We start from the raw sequence: 19,630 nt of genomic DNA, 5'->3' as shown, positions 1-19,630 counted from the left end.
ACAAAATGAACGGACTTTAACTAGAGAAACATATTTTGGAAAACAGTCAAATACGTGAGGTATAGAAAACTCCGCTCCCTCCGGAATCGCCTCCCCAAGGCAGACACAGGTAAGTGTGGGTTCTCCAAGCCTGTCTCCATGTGCATAAACCCACATACCTTCATCCACAAAGTTCGGTTTTTCAAATTAAAAATGTATCATTGCACTGCTGAGAGGAATTCTCAAAGACCTCACTAAATGGAGAGACATGCCACATGCCCGGATGAGAACGCTCAAGACTGTCAAAGTCCTCATCCACACAATCCCTATCAAAATGCCAGCTGGCTTCCCTGCGGAAATTGAGAAGCCGATCTTAAAATTCAGATGGAATTGCAAGGGACCCGGGAACAGGCAAAACAATCTTGAAAAAGAAGAACAAAATCAGAGGACTTGCACTTTCCAATCCCCAAACTTACCGGGAAGCTACAAGAACAGAGACTGCGCGGTAGCAGTCCAAGGACGGGCCCAGCTCGAGGGAACAGAACTCAGAGCCGAAACATCCACCCCTACATTTACGGTCATGTTTGACCTAGGCGCCACGGCAATTCAATGCAGAAAGGGTTTCCTTTTCAACAAACGGCATCAAGGCAATCGGAGAGCCGAACGCAAATGAATGACTTTGGACTCCTACCTGACGCCATATCCAAAATCAGCCCAAGATGTGTAACAAGAGATGAAGAAGGGAGTCATATAATAATTACAGTGTCTACCCATCAGGAAGAGCTAACAATTATAAATGTCTATGTGCCGAATACGGGAGCCCCCAAATATATAAAACAATTACTCACAAACATAAGCAACCTTATTGATAAGAATGTGGTAATTGCAGGGGACTTTAACACTCCACTTACAGAAACGGATAGATCATCTAGACACACGGTCAATACAGAAACAAGGGCCCTGAATGATACATTGGATCAGATGGGACTTGACAGATATATTTAGAACTCTGCATCCCAAAGCAACAGAATATACTTTCTTCTCGAGTGCACATGGAACATTCTCCAAGACAGATCACATACTGGGTCACAAAACAGCCCTTCATAAGTATACAAGAATTGAAATCATACCATGCATACTTTCAGACCACAATGCGATGAAGCTTGAAATCAACCACAGGAAAAAGTCTGGAAAACCTCCAAAAGCATGGAGGTTAAAGAACACCCTACTAAAGAATGAGTGGGTCAACCAGGCAATTAGAGAAGAAATTTAAAAAATATATGGAAACAAATGAAAATGAAAATACAACAATCCAAATGCTTTGGGATGCAGCGAAGGCAGTCCTGAGAGGAAAATACATTGCAATCCAGGCCTGTCTCAAGAAACAAGACAAATCCCAAATACAAAATCTAACAGCACACCTAAAGGAAATAGAAGCAGAACAGCGAAGACAGCCTAAACCCAGCAGAAGAAGAGAAATAATAAAGATCAGAGCAGAAATAAACAATATAGAATCTAAAAAAACTGTAGAGCAGATCAATGAAACCAAGAGTTGGTTTTTTGAAAAAGTAAACAAAATTGATAAACCTCTAGCCAGGCTTCTCAAAAAGAAAAGGGAGATGACACAAATCGATAAAATCATGAATGAAAATGGAATTATTACAACCAATCCCTCAGAGATACAAGCAATTATCAGGGAATACTATGAAAAATTATATGCCAACAAACTGGACAACCTGGAAGAAATGGACAAATTCCTAAACACCCACACGCTTCCAAAACTCAATCAGGAGGAAATAGAAAGCTTGAACAGACCCATAACCAGCGAAGAAATTGAATCAGTTATCAAAAATCTCCCAACAAATAAGAGTCCAGGACCAGATGGCTTGCCAGGGGAGCTCTACCAGACGTTTAAAGCAGAGTTAATACCTATCCTTCTCAAGCTATTCTAAAAAATAGAAAGGGAAGGAAAACTTCCAGACTCATTCTATGAAGCCAGTATTACTTTGATTCCTAAACCAGACAGAGACCCATTACAAAAAGAGAACTACAGGCCAATACCCTGATGAATATGGATGCAAAAATTCTCAATAAGATACTAGCAAATCGAATTCTACAGCATATAAAAAGAATTATTCACCATGATCAAGTGGGATTCATTCCTGGGATGCAGGGCTGGTTCAACATTCGCAAATCAATCAACGTGATACATCACATTAATAAAAGAAAAGATAAGAACCATACGATCCTGTCAATCGATGCAGAAAAGGCATTTGACGAAATTCAGCAACCTTTCTTAATAAAAACCCTCGAGAAAGTCGGGATCGAAGGAACATACTTAAAGATCATAAAAGCCATTTATGAAAAGCCCACAGCTAACATCATCCTCAATGAGGAAAAACAGAGTTTTTTCCCTGAGATCAGGAACACGACAGGGATGCCCACTCTCACTGCTATTGTTTAACATAGTGCTGGAAGTTCTAGCATCAGCAATCAGACAACAAAAGGAAATCAAAGGCATCAAAATTGGCAAAGATGAAGTCAAGCTTTCACTTTTTGCAGATGACATATTATACATGGAAAATCCGACAGACTCCACCAAAAGTCTGCTAGAACTGATACATGAATTCAGCAAAGTCTCAGTATACAAAATCAATGTACAGAAATCAGTTGCATTCTTATACACTAACAATGAAGCAACAGAAAGACAAATAAAGAAACTGATCCCATTCACAATTGCACCAAGAAGCATAAAATACCTAGGAATAAATCTAACCAAAGATGTAAAAGATCTGTATGCTGAAAACTATAGAAAACTTATGAAGGAAATTGAAGAAGATATAAAGAAATGGAAAAACATTCCGTGCTCATGGACTGGAAGAATAAATATTGTCAAAATGTCAATACTACCCAAAGCTATCTACACATTCAATGCAATCCCAATCAAAATTGCACCAGCATTCTTCTCGAAACTAGAACAAGCAATCCTAAAATTCATATGGAACCACAAAAGGCCCCGAATAGCCAAAGTAATTTTGAAGAAGAAGACCAAAGCAGGAGGCATCACAATCCCAGACTTTAGCCTCTACTACAAAGCTGTCATCATCAAGACAGCATGGTATTGGCACAAAAACAGACACATAGACCAATAGAATAGAATAGAAAAGAAACCCCAGAACTAGACCCACAAACGTATGGCCAACTAATCTTTGACAAAGCAGGAAAGAACATCCAATGGAAAAAAGACAGTCTCTTTAACAAATGGTTATTGAAAAAAAAATCAGCCCAAGATGGATCAAAATTTAAAAGGTCAATAGAAGAACCACAAATACAAAACGGAAACCCTTTTAACCTTGGGTAATGCAACACCAAAAGCGTGACCCACAAGAGAAAAACATTGAGGCTGCACTTCATCAAAATTAAAACCTTTGAGCTTCAAGAGGCTCCATTAAGACGACGACCAGGAAAGCTGCAGACTGGAAGAAAACGTGAAAATCACGGGTCTGATAAAGGCCTTGCATCCAAAATATACAAAGAACTCTTGGGACTCAAAAAGACGGCAATCCACATGATCTCACGGTTTGTGGGTTCAAGCCCCACATGAGGATCTGCACTGACAGCTCAGAGCCTGCTTCAGATTCTCTGTCTCCCTCTCTCTCTCTGCCCCTGCCTGTTCTCTCTCTCTCAAACATAAATATTTTTATAATGATAAAATTAAATTAAGAAAAAGAAGACAAGCCAATTAAAAATGGGCAAAACTTCTCAAGTTCACCAAAGATACATGAACGGCTAATAAGCCCATGAAGAGATGCTCAACACCATTAGTCCTTAGAAAACGCAGGTCAAGTCCAGGGTGAGGTGTGGCCTCACGCCCAGGGCAGCTACAGCCACACGGCAGGCGTGGGTGAGGGAGCGCTCATCCGTGCTGGTGGCAACGTAAAACTCTGACCTACTCTGGAAGACGGCCTGGCAGTTTCTGGAGACATTAAAACATCAGCTTCCTCTGTGTCACAGCACCTCCACTCCTGTGGACCCAGCGATGCACAGACAGCGACAACGGGGTCCACGCCGTACGCGAGGGACCGCAGCAGCACTGGTCACAACGGCCAAAGGCCCCTCGCCTGGCGGGTGGGGAAGAAGGTGCGGCCCATCCCCCCAGAGGCCGGGGTCAGTGGCAAAGACGAAGGCGTGCCACCCGCAGCAAGGGGACAGAATCGCAAATGCACAGGAGGGTGAGAGAAGCCGGACACACAAGACTGGCTGCTTTATAATTCCATCTGCAGGAGAAGTCCGGGGACGGCCCATCTCGAGGGTCAAAAAGAAGAGAGGCTGCCTACGGCTCAGGGTGGGAATGGGGACTGACGGGGGGGGGGGGGGGGCACGAAGACCTTTCAGGAAATGCTGTAAAACTGTTGTGGGAGTGGCCTCAAAACTATAAAATCACCAGAATCTTCAACTTGTACACCTAATACAGGCAAAACTTGTTTCTCGACCTCAGCACCGGCATCTTGGGCCCGACGGGCCTGTGCTGTCTGCGCGGCGAGGTGCTCCGCGGCTCCCCCCAGACACTGGCAGTGGACTCCCCTAGTCCCCCAGCTGTGACAACCCCAACTATCTCCAGATGCTACTGAGCGTCCCGGGGGCAGGAAATCATCCCCACGGACGGCACTGGTCTAGGCCCGCTGTTCCCTAATCTGTTCTGTCCACCCAATGACACACGATGGACGCCTTTCTGGGCCAGCATGGAGATTCTGCCCGAACCTCGTCGGTGTTACACGGCATTCCGACGCTGGGTGGTACGGATGCTTCATAAACTATGTTGGACACTGTTGTTTCCATTTCCTAATTACTGCAGCGCATGCAGAAATAAACCTCACGCAGAGATCTTCAGAACACCGTCTGCGGAAGAGACCCCCAAGGCTGGGGCTGCCGGGTCAGACCGCTCGCGACGCGAATCACGAGCAGTGTCCCCCACGTCCGTTCATCTGAGGGCAGCAGCCCCAGCCCCCTTCTTGGCCGTTCGGCTCAGCCAAAAGCCATCGGGGTTGCCTTCTGCTTTCAATCAGAGAAGCGGCGGGGGCAATTTCACCGTTTGGCTCTCCCGCTCCCATCCTACACCCTCCCTCCCGTTCTCTCGGGGGGAGATCTGGGGTCACCAAGGATGCACCCGCGTCCTCAGACGGGAACCCTAACAGAACGGGCACCCCGTGCTTGTGGCCCGAGCTCCTCAAGAGTGGTTTTCCCCACCGCACAACTGACAAGAGACGGAAGCCCGGCAGAGCAGCAGGGCGGCAAAGCCGGAGGCACCCTGCCTCCCAGAAAACGGGGCAGGTTACGGGTTTAGAAACGCCGGCGCACAAAGAAACTCTGCAGACAATCAAAGAATAAAAAGAAAGCAGAGCAGAGCTATCACTGAGGAGCGGAATCCAGCCAGCTGTCTGCCAAAAAGCAGGGTGAGACCAATCGCCGGGAGGACAGTTAATTCCTTAATAGATGTCTTAAGTACATTGGTAAACGGCCTCTTGTTTGTAAAAGGGTCTGGAACAGGACCAAGACCCACAGGCTCAGCAGACCCTGGAGCAGGGGAATCCCACACGAAGGCAAAAGCCCCATTCAAACACAAAAGCGCTCCAGCTGAGAAAGCTTCATCACCTCCTTTCAAACCGAGGCCTGACAGGGAGCATTCTGTTCCAGGCGTGGGGCGCGAGGACTCTGGATCCGTAGACACTGCAACGCGGTCACCCCAGTGAGGCCAGGGAACATCCGTCGCCACACAAAGCCACCCATCTTTTTCTTGCGACAACTCGCAAGAGTTACCGTCTTGAAGACTCTCCGACACGCACCACGAGGTCGGTGACGGCAGCACGTCCGGGACACGCCTGCAGCCGGGACGCGGTACCTTCTGTCCGCCTCTGCCCATCTCACGCACCCCAGTCTCCTCCATCCATTCATCCACCGATGGACACCAACTCAGGCCGCTTCCGTGTCTCGGGTGTCGCACGTAACGCTGCGGTACACACGGGGGTTACAGACGTCCTTTTGAATGGGGGTTTCCTTCTCTTGGATAAAGCCCCAGAAGCAGAACTGCCGGGTGGAAGGGTGGCTCTCGTTTTCACTTTCTGAGGAACCTCCGTTCGGTCTTCCACGGCGGCTGCCCCGGTGTGCGTTCCCACCAGCAACGCACGAGGGCTCCTCCTTCACACCCTCACCGACACTTCGGATTTCTTGTCTTTTTGGTGACAGCCATTCTATTCTGACCGGTGTGAGGCGGAATCTCGCTGAGGTTTTGATTTGCTTTCCCCTGGTGACGAGTGACGCTGAGCATCTTTCCATGGACCCGTCGGCCGTCCGGAGGCCTTGCTTAGAAAAATGTCTGTTCAGATCCTCTGCCCACCGTTTAATCAGACTGTTTCTCTTTTTGCTTTTGAGGTGTACGAGGCGCGTCTATAGTTTGCATATTAGCCCTAAGCAGACAGGTGACCTGCAAACAGGCTCCCTCTTCCTTCTGTCGGTGGTTTCCTTTGCTGAGCAGAGGCTTCCTCGTTTGACACAATCCTACTTGCTTACTTTTTGCTTTTGCTGCCTTTGCATCTAACTGCTAACAGGGGTTTTCAAAATATTCGTTTTACAGTGTTGATCTAAAGTTAGTAACGGTTATGCTAACAGGTTTTAACAAACACCTTGTTAGAAACCATTCCGAGGGCCTGACGTGTCCCTTAAAGGGCTTCTAAAGAAGTCTGCTGATGTGCAGAGGCCGGTGTCGTGTAAGACGGGGGGCCCACTGACAGGAACCCGTGCACCTGTGTCCACGTTAGCACAGAGACGACACACATGACATGGTACGTGAAAAAATGGCAGTGACAAATCACGTTCATATGATGTAATCTCCTGTCTCCTTAAAAATCAAAGGACCTACAGCCGACACAGCAGATAATGCCATGTCCCATTGGACGCGGGACGCTGCTGACCAGGAGACGCCCCGTCCCGTTTAGAATTGCTTTAGGGGACAAAAGCTACAACACCCTTTTACGTACCCAGATAGGCTGTAAAGATGTCCCCACGCCAGAAACATTTAAACACAGGAAAAACTGGGTACCACAGGCCCAAGCGATCAGGGTATTACAAATTATCAGGGAATGTTAGGCGTGCTGTATTTCCTCTGGACAATGTTTACTGATCATTTTTAAATATCCTGCTTATCAGAAAAGCCTCCTCTTCTCATCCATTTCCATATTATCTCACATCCAGACAACACTTGCCAGCAATGTGGTTCTCGAACACGGGAAGCAGTAAGAACTCGCGTGGCGGACGCACCGGGAATGCGCAGACAGCGCGAGGACGTGTGCAGCCACAGCCCCGGTCCCTCCCCTGAAAGCACGTCTCAACCCCCCAGAACCCAGCCTCGACACGTGCTGGCCACCTGAGAGGTCTCATCGTACCGAAGAGAAACCTGAGAGACTGAGGATAAATCCCAACTTCCTAACTTTTACTTAACCACGTTTATTTGAAAATACAGTAAATCTAGGAATGGTCAAAAATGTACATCTGAAGTGGACAGAAGGCAATCTAAGGGCCTGGCTCACAGGGCCCTGGAACACTCTAGAATAGGGGGTCCATTTGCGGCTCTAAGCAACATCACCAGGTGAAAGATCACGAGATCCAGTCAGGATCTTTCTAGAACAGGGCCAGGAGTCACACTGCTCTCCTTAGAACAAAGCCACGCCTTGGGGTCAGGGACAATGGAAGGCCATGCAACGCACAGGAAGAAAGCAGTAGCAGAGGAGGGGCTGAATGGAGACAGAGCAGGAGGAAGAGGAAAGCGCAGGTGCACGGGGGGCAGGGCCGGAGGCTCACCTGCACCCAAGGGACCTTCCCCTCCCCACCCCGGGGGCCTTTCCCCCTTCAAAGCTGCAGGCTTTGGGGCACCTGGGTGGCTCAGCTAAGCATCTGACTTCAGCTCAGGTTATGATCTCACAATTCATGGGTTCGAGCCCCGCGTCAGGCTCTGTGCTGACAGCTCGGACCTGGAGCCTGCTTCGGATTCTGTCTCTGTCTCTGTCTCTCTGCTCCTCCCCAGCTGGTGCTCTGTCTGTCTCTCTCTCGCTCTCTCAAAAAATGAATACATGTTTAAAAACAAACAAACAAAAAAAACCCCGTGGGCTCCTAGGGACTTCCCGAAGTCAAAGCCACTGATACCGTTTGAGGCTAACCCAGCACTGCCACTCAACATTCAAAACTTATTATTTTAAAACTCTGCAAATATAAAGTATGACAAAACTTTTTTATGGACTCTCAGGAAACATTTTCATTTCTCGGGATATACGTCTCTGCTGTTTTCTACTCAGACCAGCAGATTAAAAAAGAGCTCAATTTAACAGGTGCATGAAGTCTTTTCTTCGAACGGAGACTTCTGAGCACAGCCCTGCTGCTAGCTGGATTCTGGGCTCTGATGTCCAATAACGTCTTGGAAACTAACAGCACATATAACTAACTTACATGATCAGCGCCTCCCACTCAAAGAAATTCTCTTCATTCATGGGACCTGCAAAAAACAAAAAAAATTTTCCACAATTAACTTAGAAGGCCACTTTGGCAATTAGAAGTAAATTACAAAGAAGCTAACTTTAGTGCCTTACCCGCCACAATTCCTTCCGGAGGATTCAGCGTCAGTTCTACAAAATGAAAAAGCAACAGCATTATGAAACAGAATGAGTATCAGGCTGGCATTCTAACCAAACAACAACTGTGGAGTATATACATTAACAGATTAAAACCCCGTTTGTCAAAAGTGAACGCCTATTCCCGTTACGTTTCCGACAACGACTATGTACGTGGCTCTTTATGGCAGCAAAACGTAGAATTTTGGAGCTATAAACCCTTTCATCTGACAAATGAAGAAACCGAAGGGGTCAATTATCTTTCAAAAATACCCCTGTCGGTTGTTTCGATTCAACCTCACACGTCAAGCCCAGCGTCCAGTTTTCCGACCGGATGGTGCTTCCTGGCGCTGTGAGCGGCGGCACGGGCCCTTCTGAGCGTGAGCAACGAGGGACTGACCGGCGCTCGTGAACCAGGACTCGGAGCACGCACGGCACAGCTGTCGGTCCCCGGCGCCACTCTACTCAATCTGTGAGCCCCCGACGTGGCACCCCACGGAGCGTCAGGCCCGAGCGCCGAGAACGAAAGTAGGAAGAAGCAAGCAGGCGGCACTTGGGCAACCGCCGAAGACCAGTGGCCGCTGAGAGACTGAGGCCCAGCCCCGCCACCGAGAAACGCCGTCCCAAGTCCTGGCCTCCTCGTCCTCTGTGTGGAAGGCTCCAGAGTGAACCCAAACCCGCACACAGACGCGGACGAGTGACGAGAGAAGAACGGTCCTGGGCAAGAAGGGTGGCCACCCGGGAGCAGGGAATCGGGCCAGAGATGCACTTCCTGTCGGGCCCAGGCGCCCAAGACATCGCTGATGTGGCAAGAAACAGACAGACAGACAAAACCAAAACCTGGTTCTCTGAAGGGCCATAAAATTGCCAAACCCTTGCCAAATAACTACAAGCCGTAAGGTTCCGAAAAGTGGAAGTAAAACCATCGTTACTCACAGATGCCACGTCACATACGCCCAAAGTCCAAAAGAATCAGAAGATACACTAGAAGAAGTGAGTTTGCCAACACTGCTGATTACGAGGTCCAGACATGTGACTGAATGTGTTTCTATGTATGAGCAAACTAGAACAATCTTAAAAAGACGTCAACTCTACTAGGAAACACATACAGGTAAGTTTTTAAAAGCTGTGCAGACCTGTAGCATGCGAGAACGCCACGGCTCTGAAGGCCTTCCCAAGCAGAGACTCGAGCAAGTTCATGGATGGAAGCCTCAAAATTACAGTTCTCAATCCTCCTCAAACTGCACCTACAGATTCCGTGCAGCCTCAGCCAACATCCCAACAGGTCTTCTTGCCCGAATGCAAACAAGATAACTCTAAAAGATACACAAACATGCAAACAACTGAGAACAGCCCAGACTTCTTGAAAAAGAGTTAAGTTGAGGGGCGCCTGGGTGGCTCAGTCAGTTGAGCGTCCGACTTCGGCTCAGGTCATGATCTCAGAGTCCGTGGGTTCGAGCCCCGTGTCGGCCTCTGTGCTGACGGCTCAGAGCCTGGAGCCTGTTCGGATTCTGTGTCTCCCTCGCTCTCTGCCCCTCCCCCACACCCATTCTGTCTGTCTCGCTCTCTCTCTCTCTCAAAAATAAACATTAAAAAAAATATTTTAAGTAGCACATTTAATTGTGTGCAAATTTTATCTCAATAAAGCTGACTCCCCCCAAAATTAATTTCAGTTGTTTTATGAAATATAAAACAATAAATAATTTAGACCAACTACAAAGGTAAAGCCAAAGAGCACCAACCATCAAAGGAAAAGATGGGTGAAATTAAGAACGCTGAAACTAAGAGCCTCTGCTATCAAGACACCTTTAAGAGAACGAAAAGGGAAGCCCCAGAGAGGACGGTATTTGCTACAGACATAACCAGCAAAGAGCTAGTATCGAAACTTCTCAGAATCAATAAAAATACATAAACCACCCAAAAGAAAATCAAGCACAAGACTTGAAGACACGTCACAAAATGAAGGAACATGTCACAAGGTGCTCAACTCATTAACTGTGGGGAACTAAGGCCACAACGGGATGACAGTGCCCCCAGCGGAGCAGCCCAGGAGCCCGAGCGTCCAGATGGGACAGAAGGCCGCCTCCCCCCAGCCGAGGAGCCACAGACACACCCTGTGGGCACGAATGTAAACTGGGACCGCCAGGTGGGAAAGGAGGCCGCCGGGAGTCACCGGGAGTCGCCGGGAGCCCGCGACCCTCTCCGGAGGACGAGCACACAGAAACGCGCGCACGTGTGCACCGGGAGTTAACCTGTCACCTGACCACAAGTGCTGCAGACCCAGGTACCAACCAGCTGGCCGCATGCGCAGCAGCCTCTAGCCCCCTGCCACCGCCCTATGGATCAGTCTCCAGAGGAAGACGGGGACGAAATGTCACTGGATGGAAGTAAGGGTCTGACACTGTTAACAGCTCACACTCTCCCTAAAGAGACAGAGACCACACTTCCCCCCGTGGGTAACAGCTTAAGCGAGAGAGGCCGAGAGAAGGGCCACGGTGAATCTACACCTTGTAAACACAGGACACTCTAACTAAATACTTCACCGGTGTCATCAAAATATTGCTCTAACCGCTGGCCTGGAAGCGTGTCACGTCTCTGTTTTGCCACGTAATTTGATGTCCTGGAAAGTGCCCAGTTACAATTCTAATCGCGGAATCGCTCATCCAAATGGTATTTACTTACATTTGCCCTCTGGTCCTATCTGAAGCTTTGAGGGGCTGCACGAAGCCCCGGGGCAGTGGTGTCCACACTCCCCTCGGCCAGCTGGACTAGAAGGCGCCAGCCGCTACCCACGCGGCTGCCAGGCCCCACTCCTCCGGCCAGCGCAGACGCAGTGGTGAAGGAGAGACAAGGCCCCTCCTTCCACGGGCTTCCCTTCCGTTCCAGTGAAGGAAGACAGCCAGTAAGTAAAGAAACACACATGAAAAGACATACTGAAGAATGTAGTGAGGGAGGTGGTAAAGTGATACAAAGACACACGCCCACCTGAGGCAAGAAAGGCCTCAGGGTGAAGGTGATGCCGGAGGGGGGCTCCTTTCTTTCCAACTGAGACAGAATTGACTTACACTGTCATATTAGTCTCAGGTGCGCAACACAGGGAGCCGATATTCGTATATATTCCGCAATGAGCAAAGTCCGGCAAGTTAACAGCCATCCACACACAATCACAAATTTCTCTTTTGATGAGACCTTTTAACATCTAGCCCCTTACCGACTTTCAAATACACAACACGGCACTGTTAACTCTCATCGCCAGGCCGTACGTGACATCCCCTGGACTTAGTTTATAACTGGAAGTCTGTATTCTGACCCCTTCACCCATGTCGTCCACCTGCTAAGCCCCCATGGCTACACCAACCTGTACTCTCCTTCTGTGAGTTGTTTTTAAGATTCCACACATGCGTGAGATCATTTGGTATTGGTCTTTCTCTGTCTTATCCCACTTGGCGTAATGCTCCCAAGGTCCACCCATGTTGTCACAAATGACACGATTTCATTTTTATGGCTGAGAAATATTCCATTGTGTCTTTGCTGTATGTTTACAGCAGCATCACTCGTAACAGCCAAAAAAAATGAAAACACCCAAATATCTAGCAATAGAAGAGGTCAAGAAACTGTGGTGAATTCATACAGTGGAACAAAAGTGAAAATAAATGACACACAGCTACACGCAACACAGTTATGCAAAAGAAACCAGGCCCGTACCACACACGACACATAATACACTATACATATGCGTACACAGCCAGATATATATACACAACACAGGGTGCTTGGGTGGCTGAGTCAGTTAAGGGCCCAACTCCTGGTTTCAGCTCAGGTCATGATCTCACAGCTCTTGAGATCAAGCCCCGCAGCGGGCTCTGTGCTGACAGCACGGAGCCTGCTTAAAGTTCTCTCTCTCTCTCTCTCTCTCTCTCTCTCTCTCTCCCCCTCCCTCCCTCCCTCTGCTCCTCCCCTGCTCTCACACTGTCAACGATAAACAAACAAATTTTCGAAAAGGAAAAAGAAGAGACAACATGTAACTACATTTATAGATGGATTACATCCATTAAAAAACAGGCACTCTAAACGACAATGTTTAAGAATGCATGCTTCGGTGGAAACACAGAGCAAAGCAGTGACTACCCCATGAAGACAGAGCTGCTCTGGTGGAGTGGGGGCCCCGCACAGTGGGGTTCTGGCGGGCTGGCAGCCTTCCTGCTCATCTGGGTGGTGATGCTCTCTCTGAGAAGCTCACCGAGCTGAACCTGAACCCTATGCCGGCTGTATTTCAGGCTAATAAACAGTTTTAAGCCATTACTGTGACAGTCCAGGCAGGGAAGGTGACAGCTTGAGTCAGAGTGGTGACTCTGGGGGTCTGTCCCGCAGACAGGGACAAAATGGGTGTGACATGTGAGGACCGGTCCCAGGTCCCCAGCCCAAACAACCAAGCGAACAGCACTATTACCGGGACGGGAGGGGAAGGAGCAGGTCTGAGGGGAAAGCAAGAATTCTCATTTAAACACATTAAGGTGGAGACTAGAAAACAGACCAGCGGAGAGATCTCAGACGAGTCTGAAGCTCAAGGGAGAGTGGACACTAGCAGGAGAAACTTGGGGGCTGTGTGCACAGGGACAGGTGGGGCCGCGGGGACCCGGTGGCAGTTGCTGGAGTTTTCCCAGGGGACACTGGGAAATTCGGGTGCCGCCATCGGGTGTCCACGGTGACTGGGGAATGCTACTGCCACTTAGGGGGAAGGGGCCATAAGAACGTGCACATGAGGACAACTATTTCATTCGAAGCACCAGTAACACCTGCTAAGAAACCCTGAGCAGGAAACAAGAACGGGCACAGGGAGAGCCCCGTCTGTTGCCAAGGGCACCAGAGCCCAGCACGCGGGAGGAAGAGGAAGGGGCAGCGAGGGCCCCAAGGCGAGGCCAGTGCCGCGGGACAAACGGCGAGGCAGCCAGCACTGTGAGGAGGCAGGAGTCAAGTGCAACTGAGGTCAAGTGCCAGGAAGGCTGAGCCCCTCGGGCGCAGTAATACACACTCTGACCGTCTCAGTCCCCCTTCGGGCGTCTGCGTGACAGCCGACTGGGAGAGGGAAGCCCAGAACCCAGCTCACCAGGAGCTACACACCCAGTCATCTGAAATCCAGGCCAATCACCTTCGCATACATCGGACAAATTAAAACAGAGGAGTGTTAAACTGCTGGGGGTGGGGGACTCATCCTCCAGGGATCTGGTGGGGGGGCTCACTCCAAAAAGGGCTGCTTCATTCTTCATCTGTGGACCCACCCCTGGAGCCTCCCTCCCGCGCCCTCCTTCCAGGGCCTTCCGGGGAGGGGCAGCCGGCGGGCTGCAGTCCCAGCCACATCCTTATTCGACAGCGGCACCTAGTGGTCAGGGAAGTTACAGTAACACGGGGGACGTTTCTGCGACACTCGTTTTATTTCCAAAATACACACCTGCACCGACAGCTTGGTGTCTACTCATAAAAACAGCTTCAAAAAGAAAAACAAAATCCTAGTATCAGAGAAATGTGCAAAAACGATGCCACTGACCCCTTGAGAATATTAATTCGTTAAAAACATATTTTTAATAGTGGCTTAAAAAGTAGCCGCCACAGGCTCTGGACTGACAGTACGGAGCCTGCTTGGGATTCTCTCCCTGTCCCTGTCCCTGTCCCTCTCTCTCTGCCCTTCCCCTACTCGCGCTGTCTCTGTCTCTCTCAAACTAAGTAAATAAACTTAAAAAAAAAAACTGGTAAGATACAATCATGTTTTTCTTCCACAATTTTTAAAACAAGGCAAGCCATGGTTTAAGGGAAAATATTTACAAAATATCCAACAAAAGACTTGTAGCTACAGTATATGAAGAACTCCTACAACTTAATAAGAAAACAATACACATGATTAAAAATCAGCAAAAGACTCAAGACACTTATGATGGCATATAAACACACAAAACGACACTCAATGTCATCGGTCACAAGGGAGACACAAATCAAAGCCACAAGGAGAACATGGCAGTGCAATGAGACCCTCGGCGCCCCTCCTCCCACGAACATGGAGTCTACAGCTACAAACGGAACAATCTGCTCCCCAAAACACACTAAGGCTGGCTGGGTCGTAACTGCACATCAAGCAAATGAGAAGAAAACCACACTGAAGTGGCCAACAGAAGCTGGAACACAATCTCATCATGACCCCCCGCATAGTATCTCACAACCAGGAGGAAACTCAAAACCCAGAGCTGCTTCTTGAGGAGTAAAGGGTTTGAACAGCAGCACCCCAACTTTTAAGACGAACGCTTGCATAAACGAGCCTCCAAATCATCCAGCTTTGAAATCCTATGGGACTCGCATCCCAAGACCCCCAAGACGGGAGCCATGTGAGAAACCTCCTTTCAAGGGCTAGGGGCGGGGACTGGCCCTCCCCAGGGCCCAGCTCCGAGGCAGCCCGTGGACCACGCCCAGACTCACGGAGGTGCACCTGCTGGCATCAGACTGGCCACCGGGGCGCAGGCGTCTGATTTTTCACACTCATCAGGAGGCTGGCGGAACACTGTTTCTGTGGACAGAGACTGGGGGGGTCATCTTTGCCTCTCCCTCCGCTGTGCTCCCGGGCACCAGCATCCACCTGAAGGCAGCCTTTACGCGTATCTAGTGCCCTGATTTCTGTGGCTGTCACCTAGGGGACACCTCTTGATCGCTTGGCTCTGGAGGCCAGGGAAACCGGAGCTGCTGGTCCCATGAACCTGTAACAATCAGAGTCACACAGGGAGGAGCTCAAACCGATCTGGTGCCCCAAATTTTGCGACGGCTTCCAGGGGACCTCTCTACATCGCCTGGCTCTGGCGGCCACCGGACTCGTGCTGTGGGTCCCACAGGACTCCAACTAACAGAGAAGCAGTTCTTAAACAGCTACCACCCCCGGGGAAAGCAAGAGGCCGGTCTTTCTGTGCAGGAGGGCCATCAGCTGACCATGAGGACTGCAGCCAGCGGGGTGTGCTTCTGATTAGGTGTGCATCCTGGGACCAACCTGATCCCTTCCAGAGACCTCAGCGGGCAGCCACTGTCTTCGCGTTCACCTTCTGCCGAAATCCAGAGTGTGATGTCTCCCAGAAGGGAGTTTTACACACAGCCGGCACCCTGCTTTTTACAGCTGCCACCGGGGGGAGATGTCCCTTGATCGTCTGGTGCTGGTGGCCAGGGGACCTTGCATCCCTGGGTCTGATGGGTCTACCACAGTCGGAGAAACGGTTTTTGGCAGGCTGCCATCCCCAGGGCACTGCACAGAGGGCAGGCTGAGGCACACTCCCCCATCCTTCCGTGAAGGAGGCCTCTCTGCGTGTCCTGGAGCTGAGAGGTAGTCTTCAGGTCTGGCACACATTCCACGGTCCACAGAGCTGCTCTCTACGAAAATACGGCTATGGCACCACCTTGGCACTCTCCCTCTGCCCTGCACCAGCTCAGCTCACTGGCATCGCCCAGAAAAGAACTTACACACTCATCCGGAGTCCCGATTTTTGTGACAGCCATACTGGGGACACCTGCAGAGTGCCTAGCTCTGGTGACCAGTGGGGCTTATGCTTAAGGCCCCACAGGACTGTACGTATTTGCACACCTTGAAAAGCTGCTGCCGGTGGGCCTGGCTTCCAGTCACCCTGAATCTGCGTGCTGAGACCCTCCGCTCTGGGACAATGACAAGTCTTGGCACACCCTCCACTGAGGGAGGTATTAAAAACACAACAGGTGCTGGGACAGCACGAAGGTTTGAGTGACAACCGAAAGCTGGGACGGGACTGAATGACGAGGTTCATCTCCTACACGAGGCCACTCCTTCCAGACTGGGAGAGGGGGGTATTCCCAGTTGGTATAGAGACCAACTCGGAGAGTCCAGCGAAATGGACAAACAGGAATATGCTCCCAGGAAAGAACAAGATAAAACCTCAGGAAAAAGCATCTCAGTGAAACGGAGACAGTTTACCGATAAGGAGTTCAAAATGATGGTCACGAAGACGCTCACCAAACAGGACAAAAACCGATGGACACCAAACCTCAACAAAGAGATGGGAAATATAAGAACGTACCAAAGAGAAATCGCAGAGTGAACAACAGAACGGCTGAACTGAAATACAGACCAGATGAAGCAGAAGAAAGGATCAGCCACTCGAGGTCAGTGGAACTCAGTCAATGAGAGCAGCAAAAAGAATGAAAAAAAGTGAAGACAGTTAGGAGCTCATAAGACATCAAGTAGACTAATATTTGGATCATGGGGCTTCCAGAGGAGGAGAGAGAAAGGGTCAGAAATCTCCTTGAAGAAGTAATGGCTGAAACTTCCCTAATCTGGGGAAGGAAACAGGCATCTAGATCCAAGAAACCCAGAGAGTTTCAAGGAAGAAGAACCCAGAGAGACCCACACCAAGACACCTTATAATTACCTACCAAAAAGTAAAAGCCAGGAGAGAACCTTAAAAGCAGCAAGATGAAAACCACTTGTTATGTACATGTACGTGATGCTACGTCTATCGGCAGACTTTTCGGCAGAAACTTTTCAGGCCAGAGGCAGAGGCACGATCCATTCAAAGCACTGAAAGGAAAATCTCCAACCAAGAATACTCTCCCCGGCAAAGTTACGACTCAGAAGTGAAGGAGAGGTAAAGGGCTCTCCAGAGAAACAAAAACTAAAGGGGTTCATCACCACTAACCCGGCCTTGTTACAGGGAATTCTTTAAGCTGAAAAGAAAGGGTGCTCACGAGAACACATGTGCAAGAATAAATCTCACTGGAAAGGTAAGTGTATAGTAAAAGTACTGGGTTAATCACTTACAAAGTTAGCATGAAGGTTAAAAAAAAGTAAGTAGTAAAAATAACTGTAAGTACAAAAACTAGTTAAAGGACACACACATTAAAAAAATGTAAAGTGTCAGGGCGCCTGGGTGGCTCAGTCGGTTAAGCGTCCGACTTCGGCTCAGGTCACGATCTCACTGTCTGTGAGTTCAAGCCCCGCGTCAGGCTCTGTGCTGACAGCTCAGAGCCTGGAGCCTGTTTCAGATTCTGTGTCTCCCTCTCTCTCTGCCCCTCCCCCACTCATGCTCGCTCGCTCTCGCTCTCTCTCTCTGTCAAAAATAACTAAAACATTAAAAAAAAATTTTTTAATGTAAAGTGTGAATCAAAAACATCAAATATGGGGTGAAGGGAGAATAACAGTATTGAGCTTTAGAATGGGATCAAACTTATTATCAACTGAAAATAGACTGTACAGAAGTTGTTTGTTATATGTGAGCCACGTGGTAGCCACAAAGCAAAAACCTGTAGCAAATGCACAAAAAATAAAGAAAAGGAACATAAGCATACCACCAAAGTCATCAAACCACAAAGAGAAGAGAAAAGAAGAAAGGAACAGGGAGAAACTACAGAAACAGTCAGAAAACAACAAAAATGGCAACAGGCACGTGCCTGTCAGGAATTAAGTGTAAATGCGCTCAGTTCTCCAACCAAAAGACACAGAGAGCTGAATAGATTAAAATATAGGACCCATCTATATGTTGCCTATAAGAAACTCACTTCAAATTTAAGGACACACACTGAAAGTGAAGGGATTGAAAAAAAGAAAGAAAGAAAAGAAAAAAAGCTGTTCCGTGCAAATGGAAACCAAAAGGAATCTGGAGCAGCTATACTTGTATCAGAGAAAATAGACTTCAAACAAAGAGACAAAAGAAAGGCATTACACAATGCTAAAGGAGCCGTTCCCACAGTAAGATACATTTGTAAATATTTACACACCCAACACAGGAGCGCCTAAATACGCAAAGCAAATGTTAACAGACCTAAAGGGAGAAACAGCAACTCAACAGTAGGGGACATTAATATCCCACTTACATACAAAAATATAAGAAAGCACTGGCCTTAAATGACACATTAGACCAGATGAACCAGAACATTCCATACAAAAGCAGAATACATATTCTTCACAAGTGCAAGTGGAATGTTCTCCAAGACAAATCACCTGTTAGGACACAAAATAAGTCTTAATAAATTTAAAAGGACTGAAATCATATAAAGCATCTTTTCTGATAACGGTATGAAACTAGAAATTACTTACATGAAGAAAACTGGAATATTCACAAATACGTGGAGATTAAACAACATGCTACTGAATAACCAATAAGTCAAAGAAGAAATCAAGAGAAATAAAAAAATACCTTATGATCCCCCCCCAAAAAAGGAAATGTAACGTACCAAAATTTATAGATGCAGCAAAAGCAGTTCTAAGAGAGGAGTTCATAGTGATAAATGCCTCTGTCAAGAAGCAGGAAAAATCTCAACTAAACCTTATTTTACAACTCAAGAAACTAGAAAAAAGAAAAAACAAAGCCCAGAGTTAGTAGAAGGAAAGAAATAACAAACATTAGAGCAGAAATAAATGAAACAGACTGAAGAGACAATAGAAACGATCAGTGAAGCTAAGGGCTGTTCTTTGAAAAGATAATGGTGCTAAACGTTTAGCCAGACTCGCCAAGACAGAGACAAGACAAGAAGGGAAACATCAGAAATGATGGGGTGCCTGGATGGCTCAGTCAGTTAGGTGGCCAACTCTTGACACCTGCTCAGGTCTTGATCTCAGGGTCATGAGTTCAAGCCCTGCACCGGGCTCCATGCCTAGCACGGAGCATACTTAAAAAAAAAGGAAAGAAAGAAAGAAATGACAAAAGAGACGTTACAACTGACACCACAGAAACACAAAGGACCATAAGAAACTACTATGGACCATTGTGTGCCAACAAATTGGACAACCTAGAAGAAATGGATAAACAAACACATAACCTACCAAGAGTGAATCATGATGAAATAGAAAATCTGAACTGATTACTAGTAAGGAGATTGAATCAATAATCAGAAACCTCCCAAGAAACAAAAGTCCAAGACCAGATGGCTTCACTGGTGAATTCTACCAAATGTTCAAAACAGGATTAACTAATACCAGTTCTTTTCAAAGTCTTCCAAAA

The 19,630-nt window shown here is 48.0% G+C and overlaps 1 protein-coding gene across 3 annotated transcripts in view; it reads right to left on the bottom strand.

Moving 5' to 3' along the window:
• The window catches only part of UBE2G2 (ubiquitin conjugating enzyme E2 G2), a 38,241-nt gene that overhangs the window by 12,678 nt on the left and 5,933 nt on the right, over positions 1 to 19,630 (bottom strand). For 2 of the 3 annotated variants that reach the window (XM_027041438.2, XM_027041439.2), the window contains exons 2-3: positions 8,616 to 8,651; positions 8,476 to 8,521 (exon numbers count right to left, since the gene is read on the bottom strand). The exons of the other annotated variant lie outside the window; for it this stretch is intronic. In XM_027041438.2, coding sequence (XP_026897239.1) covers positions 8,476 to 8,521; positions 8,616 to 8,651 — 82 coding nt within the window. The remainder of the gene's footprint in view (positions 1 to 8,475; positions 8,522 to 8,615; positions 8,652 to 19,630) is intronic. 3 annotated transcript variants of the gene reach the window in all.

Source organism: Acinonyx jubatus, chromosome C2 (assembly GCF_027475565.1).
Source record: "Acinonyx jubatus isolate Ajub_Pintada_27869175 chromosome C2, VMU_Ajub_asm_v1.0, whole genome shotgun sequence".
Lineage (NCBI taxonomy): Eukaryota > Metazoa > Chordata > Mammalia > Carnivora > Felidae > Acinonyx > Acinonyx jubatus.
Note: the sequence above shows the minus strand (reverse complement) of the source record. Positions and strands in the feature narration are given on the sequence as shown.